This window comes from Caretta caretta, chromosome 10 (genome assembly GCF_965140235.1).
Source record: "Caretta caretta isolate rCarCar2 chromosome 10, rCarCar1.hap1, whole genome shotgun sequence".
Lineage (NCBI taxonomy): Eukaryota > Metazoa > Chordata > Testudines > Cheloniidae > Caretta > Caretta caretta.
The window spans coordinates 23541452-23558891 of NC_134215.1; the positions used below are offsets into that span (position 1 = coordinate 23541452).

At 39.2% G+C, this 17440-nt stretch overlaps 1 protein-coding gene across 8 annotated transcripts in view; it reads right to left on the reverse strand.

Annotated features, from left to right (window-relative positions):
- Nucleotides 1–17440, reverse strand: part of CLEC16A (C-type lectin domain containing 16A) — a 191175-nt gene that overhangs the window by 26094 nt on the left and 147641 nt on the right. The window contains exon 22 of one of the 8 annotated variants that reach the window (XM_048865585.2): nucleotides 12233–13164. The exons of the other annotated variants lie outside the window; for them this stretch is intronic. Coding sequence (XP_048721542.1) covers nucleotides 13154–13164 — 11 coding nt within the window. The 3' untranslated portion in view covers nucleotides 12233–13153. Of the gene's footprint in view, nucleotides 1–12232; nucleotides 13165–17440 lie in introns of those variants that run through there. 8 annotated transcript variants of the gene reach the window in all.

The following is a 17440-nucleotide window of genomic DNA, read 5'->3' on the forward strand; positions in this document are numbered from 1 at the left end:
TAGGAAAATATCAAGGAAGTTTTGAATAAAAAACTTTAATACAAAAGATGGAAAGTTGAAAATGTGGTATTCTTGCTATACTATAGTCCCAGTTAAAGCACTAATACACACACAATGAAATACTTGCTCACTGTAAATAGCTAAGTGTAGTAAGAACCCACTGTAGATTACTCTGACAAATCGTTTAGAATTTGGAATGCTTAAATTATTTTTTAAAACGTCACATGACATTTTAATCACTGAAGGTAGTGAATGAGATATTATGAGAACAGGCTGGGTTCCATCCAGGTAGATCATGTTCTGAAGAGATATTCCTTCTTAGACAGATCACCAAAAACGATACTGCTTGGCAAAAGCGTGTCTTAATCAACTTCAAGAAAGCGTAAGCTAATGTCCACAGAGAGACTAAAAGCTATGGGAGACCAGCAAGCTGATCAACATGATAAGGAGTTTACATGATGAAGTAGATATGCTGTAAAGTCAGAAACAGGTCTGGGTGAATAGTTCAATATTGTAACTGAAGTTAGACAAAGATGTGTGTATCACCAATCCTCTTTGCATTAGCAATTGATTGGGTGATGAAGCAGGCAACAAAAAGCATTGTGGACAATGTAAAATGATTTAGCAGATACGAGTTACACGACCTTTACTTTGCCAACATCACTGTTCTAAGTACGATGTGGAACTTAATGACTGCCCTTGTATTAGAGGTAAGCAGAAAAAATTGGACTGAAAGTAAATGCAAAGAAAACCATCATTATGAAGGAAACTGGACGGAAAAGAGACTGGAGAAGTAGAAGAGTTCTGTCATCTGGGGAGCATGGCGACATCTGAACGTATTCATACAAGATTAGGAAACAACACTTTTGGAAGGATGATCATCATCTGGTCAAACAGAAGTCTCCCCATCAAACAAAAGGTCAGATTATACCATGAGGTAGTACTGAGCCCACTACTATACAGAGCAGAGACTTGGACAATGACAGTGGTTAACAGAGATTGGAGGCTGCTCATCACAGATGGCTGAGGAATATATTATACATTTATGGAAAGAAAACAACCAATGGGAGAGTAAGGGAGCTGACAGGTCAGGACCTGTTGCACAATATCATCAAAGAAAGAAGGCTTAGGTGGTTGGCACACATACACCATATGGAAGATGGGAGGCATGACAAGCAATCATTAAACTGGGTACCCAAGGGAGGAAAGAGAAAGCGAGGAAGGCCAAAAAAGAACTGGGAGAAGACATTGACAGAGGATACTGAATGCACGGGTGTCAAGGTTCCTTCCCCACTCTGAACTCTAGGGTACAGATGTGGGGACCTGCATGAAAAACCCCCTAAGCTTATTTTTACCAGCTTAGGTTAAAACTTCCCCAAGGTACAAACTATTTTACCTTTTGTCCCTGGACTTTATTGCTGCCACCACCAAGTGTCTAACAAATATAACAGGGAAAGAGCCCACTTGGAAACGTCTTTCCCCCCAAAATTCCCCCAAGCCCTACACCCCCTTTCCTGGGGAAGGCTTGATAAAAATTCTCACCAATTTGCATAGGTGAACACAGACCCAAACCCTTGGATCTTAAGAACAATGAAAAAAGCAATCAGGTTCTTAAAAGAAGAATTTTAATTAAAGAAAAAGTAAAAGAATCACCTCTGTAAAATCAGAATGGTAAATACCTTACAGGGTAATCAGATTCAAAACATAGAGAATCCCTCTAGGCTAAAACTTCAAGTTACAAAAAGACACAAAAACAGGAATATACATTCCATTCAGCACAACTTATTTTATCAGCCATTTAAACAAAACAGAATCTAATGCATATCTAACTAGATTGCTTATTAACTCTTTACAGGAGTTCTGACCTGGATTCCAGCTCTGTCCCGGCAAAAGCCACACAGACAGAGAACGCTTTGTCCCCCCCACCCCTCCCACCACTCCAGCTTTGAAAGTAACTTGTCTCCTCATTGGTCATTTTGGTCAGGTGCCAGCGAGGTTATCTTTAGCTTCTTAACCCTTTACAGGTGAAAGGGTTTTTCCTCTGGCCAGGAGAGATTTAAAGGTGGTTAGCCTTCCTTTTATATTTATGACAACAGGCATCACCTGGGAAGAAGTATCACAGTTAGGAACTGGACTGCCCAAAGTTTCAGCGCCATAGGAGGAACAAAGGTCTAAGGTAAGGTGCGCTCCTTTTGGTTAGAGGCTAGTCATATATGTTAGGATGGTGGAGTCTCTAAGGATATGACTACTCTGCAACCATGGGTTGTAACTACCTTTCTTGTAGATATACCCAACCTATCAAGGTACCAATAGCAATTAAGCTGGAGCAGCAAAGGCTTCATCAAAGGCCATACAAGTGGGACAGTGGACACTTTCTCAGGCAGCTAGCTGGCACTGAAGCCCATGGTGCCGCAGCTTCATTCCTAGATTAGTTAGCTCAGGTACGTCTACATGTACTGCAATCAGATCTCTGTTTAGACATACCCTTAGATAAAGCTTGCCCTTGATTTTTGAAGCAGAACTTAATTCTGATGCCTGTTTCTTAGCAAAAGCATTTGCCCATTGAATCCCTCATTTAGCTCGTTTTTGTTTGTTTGTTGTTTCTGATGTGATCCCTGAATTTATTATCTGGAAACTAATTCTGTATTAACCATAAAATTAAGCAACTTGATGTTTCAATTTCCTATTGGCAGACACTTTATTTTGACAGTTGAATTTCTTGTTTTTTGTTTTTTAATTAGCCCACAAAGCAGAACATTAAATGACCAGTGCTTCCCTCACTAAACATTTTGTCAGTACCTTAGTTGGATACTCAAAGGTAAGATAAATAAATACTTCCAATGCTATGCAAAAATACAGACATACTAAATGATTAATTTGTTTCCATTATTTGTATATACCATAATAAATTCAGTATTCCTCAGCGTAAACATTTATCACTGTACAAGTACGTTGTTGCAACATACAAGATACCATAGTAAATTCCACATGGCATACTAAGGTGAAATCCTGGCCCCACTGGAGTGAACAGCAAAACTTCCATTGACTTCTTTAGGACCAGCATTTCACTCCATGCATTTAGGCTTTGATTTTTCCTCTACTTAAATGGAATTAGGTCCCCGAATCTGATTGATTTTCAATGGAAATTGAGTGCCTGATTCTCTTAGGTGTCTTTGAAAATCCCAGTTTTTAAAATTACATCCATTGTAATGAGATGGAAAATTAAAAATTAAAATAATTCTCTCGAATTCACTCAAGCTTTTGCAGTTCAAGACACTGCTTTTTAATTAGGGCTGCTTACAGGGGTGCTGGAACAATTTGTATAGAGGGGCCATTGAACCAACTGTAAACCCTATACATGATGGAAATCACTTCAAGCCAAGGGGTTGTGGCAGCACCCATGGTTGCTTACATAAATATTTCAATTTAAATCACGGTCTGGTACTTGGAATGGAAAGAAAATTTATTAAGCTCCTAAGGAAATATTTAAATACAGAAATGATAACTTAATACATATTTACTTTAAGACTACCTGCTGCTAAGTAATGTTAAGTAATGAGAAAGTTAATACTTATAACGCCAACCTGCGGTTTTAGACCTACATGGAGCTTGTTGCAGGGCTGGAGACTTAGTTCTTAGTTGGCTCTAGAGACTGTGCTTGTACTTTTCCATTTAAATAAGTTTTTGAATGTTATTTGCTGTAATTCTAAATTTCATTGTTACAATAATACATAAATCCACCATAACGTCTCTTATCACATGCCATGATATTCCTACAATATCTCCTATGACTTTGTTCCATAATTCCCTGAAAAATCTTCTAACTTAACCACAGTCCTTCATTTTAGGATACAGTGCCATTCCTGACTCTATTTTAAAGAATCTATGGAGAACATGGTAGTAACAGTAAAGATTATGAAGTGTGCAGATAAAAGCTGTGTCTATACTCTTATAGCTCGATGTTTACACACTATTCTGTCCATCTCATTAAGACCATACACCTATCCACTGTGGAAGACTTACAGTGACATATCAGGATTTTCTGATATTTTAAGTCAATGTTCATAAAGTCTCACATCAAAATCTGTTTCAAAAATGTACACATAACCATAGTGGAATAGACCTATTTTAGAGAAAAACAATAGTGTAGTAAGCAGCTATCTATATTGTAAAACACAAGGATTTATTTATGTTTGTTTCAGAAACCAAACTGATTGATCTTCCACAATCTTTTAGATGAATTAACAAACTGAGGCTGCATACAATGGTGCCTGATGGTTTATGTGAAGGGAACCACAAACTGAACTACTTCAAATCTGAAGGAGTTCTGTAGCATTCATGCCCACTGAAGTTTATTTTTTGCAAAAATAAATGCATATTAGGTTTCTGGTACATACTTCACATTTTGGAAGACCAGTTATGCTGGGAAACAGGGAACAATCAATGGCCTTGAGACCACACAGGCCAAGCACAATCATTTCTGAGAATCACAAAAGTTTCGATTCCATTTTTTCATGTCAGTCAAACCCCGATAATGAGTTAGACACAGGAAATTCTCTCTCGCACTCACTTTTACAAGACTTTTTTTGCTCTTTGAAGAGTGAGCCTGATATAGGCCAGATTTGGGTGTAGTATGAGTAGGCAGTGTGTAACCTTTTCCAGAGAGCTTTATAACAATGAATCCTCAACCCTATTCTGCAACAACTGTAGGCTCCTCCCTGAGCAGAGAAATTAGGTGCCGATCTGCGGACGTTTAAAGGTGCACATTAAACAGAGCTGGCAGCTGCTTCTCAACCAGGTTATTAAAAAGAACACGTGGCGAAGTAGTCAGGACTAATTTGTTAAGACCTCTAGCCTGTTGCTTCATATCACTGACTGCCTTCTGTTCTGCCAGTTTTACAAATTAAAGTTCACGTTGCTACTCCTTACCTCTAACTTGCTTATATTTAATTTTTTGTAAACTTAAGTTTTCTTCTTATTTTGCTCCTCCTGCAAGTGTTCACTATGGTTCAACAAGGACAGGAAAAAGCTATACCAGTATAATGCATCTTTACACCGGCAGAACTGCATCCGTTCTAGGGACTGAAGTGGATTAACTATTTTGGTAAAAACAAAATCACACCCCTAACCCAAATAGTTATACTGGTAAAAATTGTGTGTGTAAATCAGTCCTATGTCACACAAATAGCCCCACTGACTTCTGTGAGATCACGAGGGTTTTGCAGGACTATGCTCTTAGTTTGTACCTTCATATCCCCAGGCTGCAGCTTTCTAGATACTCAGGGTGTGGATAGGGATCCACCCATAACTGCATTGGTCATTTATGTATTTGGAAGAAAACAGAAAGTAGAGTATTAATGTTCATGTCAATGCAAAGGGATTCAGATATTTATTATATCTTTTTATTCTCATCAGTGTGTAGTCTCACACCTTATTTACTGCACACTCTCCAAATGTTGCACTGAATAAAGAATTATTTTCCTCATGGATATTTTATGACTGCTTCACAAACACTAATGAATTTGTCTTCACAATATACCTGTGTCAGAAAAAGGGTATTCTACAGATAGAGAACTGAGGCAGAGAGAGATTAAAGCCAAAGCTGCCAAAAGTATGCGCTAAGTTTGGGTGATCAATTTAAGAAGCATAGGGCCTCATTTTGCAGAGTACTCAGCATTTTATAGAACTTTATACGTACTCGGATCAAACACTTATTGACTTCACTTGCACTTGTGTGAGCTCAGTAGTTTTACAGATCAGACCCTAAATCTCAATTGAGCACCCAGCACATGAGGAACACAAAACTATTTTTTTCGCGTTGAGCCATTGTAAGTTATTTGCCTATTATCACATACAAACTCTGTGGCAGAGCAGAATCCAGTTCTCCGGGGTGCCATTCAACAGTCTTAACTATGAGACCATTCCTGCAATCCCAACCCTCATTCATTACACACCTTCCATATTATGAAACAAATAACACAAGGATCCTCCAGACAACAAAAGAGTATGAGACATTTTGACAGTGGGATTAACGAATATTTGCTGGCACCAGAGGAATGTTGTGACGGGGAATCCTGGATTCCATTCCAAGGCCAGAGGAGAATATTCTCTAGCAGTTACAAATCCTTCTACTCCTGTCATTCTCCCCTCCCCACACACTGTATCCCTCCCCTCACTAGTCAGTCCCTTGCAGTAGAGTCTGGTACTTTCTCCTTCTCATCCATGATGTTTAGGTGTCAGAAGTGGGAGCATTGACAACACAGAAGAACGTGTCCCTGATCAGGTCTGGTGTCCAGTGCCACCGTGACAAATGGGAAGAGTAATTGCAGGAAAAGTCCTCCTCAGTGAAGAAGGAATGTTGGAGAATTTTGTGACCAAACTCTAACAAACTTCTACTGAGAATGTGCAAATAGTGATTTTCAGAGGCATACAAATGTGGGTGGTTATTCACTGGGACTAGAGCAACCTCTCTGCCAAATTTCAAGTCCCTGCATAAAAGCATAGAGATACTAGAACTTCCCAGCAGTTAAGACCTTTTTTTTTTTAAGCATTGGCCAAACGTATTTTCCTAATTTCATTCTTGGAAAATTTTTTTTTTTATATTTTAGCAAAAAAAATTAATGTCAGAGATAGACACCTGGCACAGAAATTTCAGCTCAAATGGGTAAAATCTATCAAAGTTATAAGCAACTGAAAACAGAGTCTTATAATAGAAAGTGTTCTGCAACTTTAACTATACACACTGCTGCCAGCATAATCTATGCTTTGACTGAGTCAGATCACAGTAAATTGCATCCCATTTCATATAGCTTATAACACAACTTCCCTCTTCTTCTATTATGTTAACTAGTTTGATTAATCCTTTTCCTCCTTAACTTTTAATATGGTCTAGCTCGTTAGCATTTTATTCCCCTACAGAAGTGAACGAAGTTTAATAATTTTTTACTTGCCTAAAATGTATCCACTCTAGAAAAATACTGCTCTTTCCTTTGAATTATATAACAGAAGATATCCCCATTCTGAAATAAGCTAAGTATCTCCTGACTCCCAAATCTGAAGTCTACTCCAATGGATGTTGACACTGTTGAATTAAATTTTTTTTGCAGATGCTCTACATCTCTCAGAAAAAAGGCCTTGTTTGTTGCAACAGTGTCATAACCAGTGCTATTAGATAAACTGAGCTGCGCACACAATATCAGATGCAGATGTCTGGCAATACACTGCACTTTCCTCACTAGGATTACTATTTGTCCCATCTATTAAAGAGAACCACTTATGACTTTTTGGCTAGGTTAAGCAATAATTAATTAGTCCCCATTAGCTACATATAGCCATGATCACACTATGAATGACAAGGGGTAGGAGTAACAGCACATAAAAGGAGCTTCTTAATACTTTAAAAGATTATATTCAATTTTTGTCCATCCACAAGTTCAGCTACTTTCACAAATATCTCCTCTCAGTTGTCAAAGCTGTTCAAATGTACAAGAAAGCAATTTTGAAAAATGCCTTTCCTTCCCATATGTTATGAGTCTGAGGGGAGACCATAACCAAAACAAACATTTCTGGAAAAGTATAAAATGAAAACTTATCTCATAAATTACAGGAGGAAAACGGGAACAATTACATGTTGCCAGTAATAGTAGAGTACTTTTAAAACAAGAACCAGAGAAGAGATTATTAGCTTTGGGAACAGGAAATGCAATGCAGAATACATACATATATTTTTATGCATATCCAGTTTTCCCAAATCACTAAGGAATAAGGATAGGGCTTTCATTTTTCTTTCAGATTTTGGGTTAGTGTTGGGGGAAATTATGTGATGCTTGCTAATTATGTGATTACAATTAATCTGTGATGAAAAGTCAGATGGAAGGAGAATGCTCTGCTAAATCCTTTTTTATATGGGAAGCCTAGAAGTTTCATGACAGAAATGACAATGGACTAGGGGAGAGAGATATTGACTTTTCTTTTTTGGTGGCAAAGCCCTCTGTAGTTTGAAATCGTAATAACTCCTTTAAAAAGTAGTTCAACTCTAAAAAGTGATTGGAAGTGTCACTAGAAGGGTCTATATTTTGGTATCTCAGTGATAGTCAGATCAATATTGCTAGGCTTAAGAAGGGATTTCTACTCTACCTCAGCTAGCAGCTTTGCAGATATATCCTGGATCTGAAAACTACTTGGGATCTCTCACTCAACACCAGCAAACCAGACTTAGTTAAGCTGTGTTGAAGATATATCTGCAGAAAAGAAAAGGTAAAATTGCAGGACTGAGAAAAAACAATGACTTGTCAAATGAACAAATCTGATCTGGCAATCGTTGAGACACTACAAACATGGAATCTCTATGGGACTAATGTGCTGAAAAAGTAGATTCCATATGCTTTTACATTTGTTGTTTGCTGTGTTGTAGCCATGTTGGTCCCAGGATATTTACATTTGTCATTTTGTAATCTCTATAATGGAATTATTTCATGTAAATCTGTTTGTGTTAAGAATACGGTATAATCTCTTAATGATTGCATTGTTTCAGATTCCCCATGTCTGAGCATCATTTCTTTGGCTACCATTAAATTTAGGTTCCTTGATTACCCCTTTCTACACCTTCACTTTAAAGCCAGTACATGTGCCCTCAAGGAATTTTAAGGCAGTTAACTGAAAAATTAACAAGACATGTCATAGTATACACATTTCCCCAAACATTAACAGGCAAAAATACTAGAGCAAGCAAAATAAGCAATATCATACTGGGAAATGTATAGTCAACAGAACATGGTAAACTCATTATGGACTTAGCAGCAATGGGCAGACTCAGGATTCTTTGAGAAATATCAAACTTCCAGTGACAGATCTGGACAAATACTGCAGAGCATCTGAAACTCAATCAAGTATTTTTAAGACACAAGGAAAAAGACCAGGTAGACAGGTCTATTAAACTCTCAACAATAGTTTGATTACCAAACTTGCTGCTCTTCTTCGAGTCCCAGTAGTGTACTAGCAATTATTGTCCTCAAAATAATTAAGACAGACTGTTTCTTTTAGGTATAAATTGTTTGTATCTTTTGGACCAACTCCAAGCAATAAATCCATAGAATCAGTTTTGAACTATTCTATGTGTCTGAAATGGAGAGAACTTGTACATGACTTTTATAATCACATTTATTGCTTACAAAAATCAACTTATCGCTTGCAAACGGCACTGTGCCAAAAGAGCATTTCTTTGAGGTTTTGGCCAGCTTAAAGTCCCATTAAGTTTTAGTTACCACATACTGGCACCATAGGCCTACATCTACACACCACTGGAGGCAGTGTGCCGTGTCAGTGAAATGCAAGCTGCTTCCACACAGTGGGTTGTAGCTACATGTGTCACTGAAAGGCTCTGGAGGGACGAGGCAGTAGGGAAAGGCTCCAGAAGTGGGAGCGGGGGGAGACTTTCCCCGTTTTCTCAGCCTTTCACTGTGGCAAGGAAGGACTCCAGCAGCAGAGAGGCTTTGAGACACTACACTGCAAACGGCAGCAGCATACACGGGGAGGCATGGCTTGGGCATGTAGAGAGACATGTAAGGTACGTACTCGGGAACATACCCATTATCTTCATTCGTGTCTTTACTCGACTAAGCTGTGCTGTCTACCAGATTGGATAAAAATCCATTTTTAGTACAGTCAATGAGTGTGACTTTAGTGTCTCTTTCCAGAGAAGGGTGCATGTGTGTTTGTTTTTTTGAGAAGGGTGTGTGTGCAGTCTCTCATATGGGCTTAAGGGAACTACTACACCCCCATTTGCAAGAGTTGAAGAGGCCTCCACCTATCTTGGATACCTAGTCCTACAGACATCCAGCTCTGAACATCACAAAACTTCTAAAATGAAAACATACATTTAATTTTGAATTTTTGACCTCCTCACTTGATCATTGCTGTGACTCTCTGAGAAGTTTTAGATGAAAACCCCATCAATTCCAGCTTTCATAATTAAGAATTTAAGAACAAGCAATTAGACCTTAGAACTGTACATTAATTGCCTATTAAATCTAATAAAACCTAAAACTATACTGCTGTGCTGACTTTCGTGTAATCTATGTTTCTATAGCAACTTTCAGCCAAGGATCTCAAAAAGCTTTATGCACAGTTATGCTCAAATTGCCCCCGTGAAGTAGGAAAGTTTCATGCCCATTTTAAAGATTATGGGAACAGATGCCAGTAAGCCATGGACAACATCTGCAATAGAGCTGGGAATAGAAACCAGGAATCCTATCTCCCGCTCTCATTCTCTAACCATTAAAATATTACATATAAATTTGTTTTTGCTTAACTCAATTGTCCTGTCAACAGCTATGTTAAAGTAAAATCCCATCCACTGTTCTTGATTTGTAATTCCTCAGCTTTACCAATGACTAGTCTGTTGCAGCTGTTTTTACATCTATGCTTAAATTTTAAGCATAAAATTTTATTCTCATTAATTTTAAGCGCATACATTTCTGTAAGCCCACAAGGGTTGCTTGCACAGCTAGAGCTCTATCAACAAATATATTGGAAGTCTAGAGAAAAAATCCAAATTTACTTTAGAGAACACAGATTTAGATTCTCAGTGGTGAAACAGAGTTTATTTTTCTGAGGTTGTCTGCATCCATTATTAAATAACTTGCTTTGTCCAAACTACAGTTTTTTAACACGCAAGCTACCTGTCTCAGTACACTTAAGACTGTCTTGCAGAGCCAGCAACGTGAAATCCGTTTTGTTAGCCAAGAGGCATATGCTGAGTGTGGCAAGTCTGTTCAGTACCTCAGGCTGCCAACAGGAAGAGGATGCTCTGCCAGAGACCATCTAGGACTTAGGAGCTTTCTCCAAATCTCAAATTAATGTTGGACCTCAAATTTCTTCCTTTTATTGGCTATGAACTCCCACAAATGTATCTGAACAAGATCACATAGATGAGAAAAGTTTAAGTGAGCATCAACAAGCACCTTTAAAAAAAAACAAAACAACCCACCACACCCCTCAGTACCACCTGTCCCAATTTGACCTGTAAATTGTAGAGGTCACTTGTTTTCTTCCAACACAGCTTGGCTCATTTCTAATTATCCTATCATCTGAATCCTTCACACAATACAAAGTAACTTTGATGCTACAATCATCTAATTGTAGCATTTAATCAATCAGGCAGCAGCAGATGAACAAGAAAGAGGAAGCTTCTGGTTAACATACATATCAACAGTACACAGTAATGACAGGAAAAGAAAATATAAAAACAACAATTGTGATTTTGTTAATTACATTTACCAAAGTTAATTGGACTGGGGTTGCGGCTCTTCAGTGACTGAAAGCCTCTGCGTAAGCCTGCTATGTCTTTGTCTATGTCTGTGACTGTTCAATTAGTTTGCATAAAAGGCACTTGTAACTAACTAGTGTGCTTTTCAATATTGTCATTCAGAAAGAAAGTTTCATAATCTTTCTGCACTGGGCTGACCAGCAAGCTGAAATCTTCTAAAGGACTTAGATTGATATTTGGCAGGAACTGCTGTTCTGTGAGCACTGCTCTTTTTTGTTGGCAATTTTTCCAGTATACTTCCCACATTCATCATGCTCTTTGCATGTCAGGCACTTTATGTTATCAGTATGAGTAGAATTAGGCAGACATAAGGCCACTAAGTTAAATAAATTCAAAAACGGATAAAAAAACCAGTCCACACAGAATTAAAGCACAGTAAAGGCGGCCTCAACTTCTTATTAAAATGAAGTATCTCCTTATACGCCTGCAGGTTTATATTCCTAGACATATTTCTCATAATAGAGGCAGGAAATATCTGAAAAACATGTAGCCCATTTTTTCTGAGGCAGGGCGCTCCCCCTTTGAGCCTGTGCTTCTGTGTGTGTCACGGAGGGAGACAAAGCAAAAAGATATGCCATGTTTTCAGACAAAAGTTTAATAGTTCACAAAACCATCAATAGTTAAACCTGTGCAGTGTTGTAGCCGTGTCAGCCCCAGGATATTAGAGACAAAGGGGATGCAGTCATATCTTTTATTGGACCAACTTCTGCTGGTGAGAGTCCGCTCTCTCTCACATCAATAGAAGTTGGTCCAATAAAAGACATTACCTCACCCACCTGGTCTCTAAAATAGTTAAACCTAGCAGAAATATACCTTCTTTGCAATCAGACAAAAATATGAAGTAATTTTTCAGTGTTAAATTCTTTATCTGAAGTTTAACAAAATCCAGTTTCTTGCCATTGGAAATACGCATAAGTTATGATTTATTTCACTTCAGCAGCTTGCTCAGCTTCATTATGTTGAGCTTTCTACAGACATACAATCATAGAATGCACGTACCAAAAGTGCTTAATGTGCCTCAATTTGTTTGACGGGAACAGAGACTGCAATTTACATTACAGTTAATGTTTATAAATAATCAAAGTTGGGTCCGTACAAATGACATACATTGGAGAATAATTTATCTCAGTGAGTACAAGATAAGTAAGGTGAGCTCAGATGAGAGCATACTCCAAAACGTGAGCTTTTTACATAGTAAAAAATGTGATTTACCCATCACAAAGCTATATACTTTTTGCTAACAACATTCACTTTTAAAAGTAAGTCACACAATAACCAGTAAGTGGGAAAAAAACAAACATTTTCCCCTGAACTGAGTGTTAGGTCAATACAGGTTTTGCCAAATTGTGACCACAAGTAGAAGGTTTATATTAAGTTATCTGGAACAAAATATTAATCAAAATTTGCCAACTATTTTGTAATGAAAATGTATCCCTCTACAAAACATTTTCCTCCTTGCAGGGCCTGAACTAGAAGTACAGCAAACTTTCAGAACAATTATTTCGGAAAATTAACACAATGCTACATTGACTAATGAGAGAAAAGAAATAGTATCTTATGTGGCTATCATCTCACACAAGAAAACATAAAAGCAGATTCAGTAAGAATGCATGCTGAAAACAGAAAAAGATGACCCACACCAAGTCACATCAATGGAGAATAAAAATAATCAATACAAGTTTTTAAGCACTTTATCTGCAGATGAATTTTAGAGGTGCTGCAGTGGGATGTTAAAAATCTCATTTTTTAAAAAAAATCTTAATCGTCTAAAATGCCTCAGCTTGAGAGCCTTGATAAAGAAAGATATATTTCAATCATGAGACTTCTTCAGGAACAATCTGCAAAGAAAAAAGTAAGCAGAGTTAGTCATGGCTATTGGAAGTGAAATGAGACCTAAGAGGTTCTAAAGCAGAGGTGGGCAAACTACGGCCCGTGGACCACGTCCAACCTGTGGGACCCTCCGGCCTGGCCCCTGAGTTCCTGGCCTGGGAGGCTAGCCCCTGGCCCCTCCTCCACTGTTCCCCCTCCTGCGCAGCCTCAGCTCACTGTGCCACCGGCGCAATGCTCTGGGCTGGGGGGCTGTGAGCTCCTGGGGCAGCACAGCTGCAGAGTCCCTGCCTGACCTGGTGCTCTGTGCTGCGCGGCAGCAGCGCTGCCAGCCACCGGTGCTCCAGGCAGCGCGGTAAGGGGGCGGGGGGGAGTGGGTTGGATAGAGGGCAGGGGAGTTCGACGGGGTGGTCAGGGGCTGGGGGTGTGGATAGCGGTTGCGGCTGCCAGAAGGCAGGAAACAGGGGGGTTGGATGGGACAGAGCTCCTGGGAGGGCAGTCAGGAAGGAGAGGAGGGGTTGGATGGGGTGGTGGGGGGCAGGGGTTCCGGAGGCGGTCAGGGAGCAGGGGGTGGTGGATGGGGCAGGAGTCTTGGGGGAGGGGGGGCATCAGGGGACAGGAGGGGTTGGATGGGGTAGGAGTCCCGGGGGAGCCATCAGGGGGTGAGAAGCAGGGGGGGCGGTCGGATAGGGGCCGGGCTAAGCCTGGCTGTTTGGGGAGGCACAGCTTCTTCTAACTGACCCTCCATACAATTTTGGAAACCCGATGTGGCCCTCAGGCCAAAAAGTTTGCCCACCCCTGTCCTAAAAGTACCTTCATCTGTAACCTCTGCAGCTTGCTTTCAAGTGGTGGTAAAGGTAAAATTTAGAAATGCAGACACTGATACATGTGCCCCATTTCCATTCCAATAACCATGAACCTTCTAAAAGAACAGGAGTACTTGTGGCACCTTAGAGACTAACAAATTTATTAGAGCATAAGCTTTCATGGGCTACAGCCCACTTCATCAGATGCACAGAATGGAACATATAGTAAGAAGATACACACACACACACACAGAAGGTGGAAGTTGCCATGCAAACTGTAAGAGGCTAATTAATTAACATGAGCTATTATCAGCAGGAGAAAAAAACTTTTGTAGTGATAATCAAGACGGCCCATTTAGACAGTTGACAAGAAGGTGTGAACCTTCTGTATCTAGCAACATGCTCCCTTGAAATTTAAGACTTGATACCAGGAAGGATGCATTTCCCTAAGCTGCTATAGAAGAATGCCTTTTCTGCATGATGAAAATGGACAAGTTTCACAGGGCAACATTGAGTTTCTTACATACATATTAACAGTATTGCCAAGGAATGCTTTATAAGATGCCACTGATGTTTCAGTGCAGACATGAAGTTGCCGTATCTCTTCAGTTTTACTTTAACAATACTACTGTATTTCTTTGAGGGTGATGAAGGCCATGATCGCTCTGTCTTAAATTTCAGAGTTTCCCCCTCTGCCTCTACTTCTGAATGGTTTAGCTTTAATTCTGTCATCTCAAATAAGGAGACAGTCCTACAGATCAGACAAAACATAGTGGAGGAAAAAATCCACAAAGTTGAGACATGGAACACAGTCCTCCACCGAGAAACACAAATTTCTCCCATACAGTCATATCTCCATTCACCTAAGCTCCGGTGTCGTCGTTTCTTTTCCTCCCCATACTGCTCTAATAACTCTGATCTGCAGAGTCAGTTTGAGAGTGCCCAAGAGCAAACCAGCAGGTTCTGGCCAACTTTCCACCTCCTCCTGGATTGTCATTCCTAACTTTACAAGATAAGTCAAACAATCCACAACTCAGGCTTCTCTGTGCATGTACAGTAAGTAAAAAACAAAGTTTGAAATTCAAATGTTCTTTGTTGATATTTCACATCTTTGCCAAAAAGTGGGGGTTTTCCTTCACACAACTTCATTCAAACATTCTCTTCAATTTCAACTTGCATAGGTTTAAACCCCAAATCTCAAAAACTCCGTCAACCATCACTGCAAATTTTGCACTGTTTTGATTCAAAATAATCCATCTGTGGTCACAAATATTACATATGTGAAGCTCAGACCAGGTTTGGTACAAAAACCACAAAACCTGACAAGTTTTGTGGAGTCTAGGGTTTTGCTGCCAGCAGTTTGCACAGCTCTAATCAGTACCCAAAAATGGATTGTATGGCAGACATGCTCTAATAATTTTTAGTCTCAACATTTTGCCATGTAGTATATGTTTTTTCGGTATTCAATGACTAATTTTACTCCCACTCCTTCCTATCACCTTTTAAGTCCACACCTTTTCACTAAGATGACTGTAGCTTCTTGTTAAATGGTCCTTTCACCCACCCACAGTTCTCCTAATCCTTGATTTGGGTTTTGCCTCTCTTCTGAGCTTCAATGACCTATCTTCCTCTCCATTAGCTTGTCATGTCTCTCCATCTTCCTTTCTTTTACCTTTGCAGATGACTATCAAAATGTTCCAATACATTATTTTCAGTGTGCATTAAAAAGACGTTCTGTCTGCAATCAAAAAGCGGACATAACTATTTGAACACAAGATGAACAAATTCATTGAAGAGAAAAATGTGCTACTGTATGTATGAAGCTGCAATTCCAACCAAAGTTTAGCTTTCCAAATATTTTGTGGAAATATTAGTTTTAGCAGATGGTAGTGGCTAGGTTTTTAGTGACATGCACAGGGATATACGTCCTGATTCAACAAAGCACTTAAACACATGATAATCTCATCCCTTGTACTGACAGCTGTTGCAACTCGATCACAAGTCTCATATCTGGTGTTTTCCCAAACTTCTGGAGTCCTGCAATGCAACAATCTCTGCTGTCATTAAAAAAAATAAAAATAAAATAAAATAAAGGTTTCTAGCCTTCATGAGTGTGGAGAAAAGCCAGAAAAAGTGACCCAAGTGCTCACAAACCAAAAGGCAAATAAAAAAAGCGTTTTTAAGGGGGGAAGGATAGCTCATTGGTTTGAGCATTGGCCTGCTAACCCCAGGGTTGTGAGTTCAATCCTTGAGGGGGCCATTTAGGGATCTGGGGAAAAAATTGGGGATTGGTCCTGCTTTGAATGGGGGTTGGACTAGATGACCTCTTGAGGTCCCTTCCCACCCTGATATTCTAGGATTCTATGATTATTTTTATGGCCTGGCTCTTTATTATATATAATTATAGCTAGATCTCCTCATATCAAAATCACAGCAAAACTAGATTACATAATTGATGATCTTATATTTAAAATTTCCCACAAATGAGGGGAAAATGCAGAGATGAGACTGAAAATTAGATCCACTCATGGTTAACTGATGTTGGTGTCTAAAAAAAATAAAAGGCACAGAAGGCATAGAAGTATTGGATATACTGAAATTGCTGAAGTTCGGAGTTTCACCTTAAGCAAGAATTGAGGAGTCCAAGTCCTATTGAAAGTCAATGGGACGCATGTTCTTAAGTCACTTGGATGACTTTGAAAGTGCCACCCTTTGTGTAAAATACTTTAATCTCTTTTTCATAAGGTAGCATTCCAAAAAGTAAACATTTAAAAAAATTACCTAGCACTGTAATTTAACTTAATATATTTGCCATCAAGAAATCCATCAAAGAGCTATTCAAAGTGACCAAAAGCAGCGTCTGCCATGAAACATTTGGAACTGTTGCTAAATACATATTTCATAATGCTTTAGAGCTTTGATTATCTGGCAGTGATGTATTTCCTAGTAGGAATTATTTAACATGCATTTTGCAAGCTTCCTATTCGGAATGATTAAAGGGCAAAAAAGTTCATTAACAGAGTTTAGGCTGTCCATCGATAGCTCATGACCTTCCTGAACATCGAATTCAGCAAAACTCAAACTTCAGTTAACGTAAACGCCCACAGAACCTTAATTCTGACCCCCTGGAGCTGGCAATAGCCACTGGGAATTAGCTGCAAGCACTCCAGCTGCATTCACTATGTTAAGTGTAGCTGTATTGAATATGTTGTGATTTTGATATGAGGAGATCTGGCTCTCAGTCCCTCCATATATGTTATCCAACGAAAGAGAAGCATATGTATGTGGAGGTTCCATTCTGCATCATCTCAATACAGAACTGTGTAGGTTGTGTCAGTGGCAGGGCCCTGGGGTCTTCTTGCCATGGGTAATATCAGTAGTGAGGTGTGATGTGAGATCAGTCTGTGGATTTAAAGATGGGCAGGGAACAGTATAGGTTTAGGTGGTATCCTGTGTGAAAATGTGAAGGTATGAAATGGTT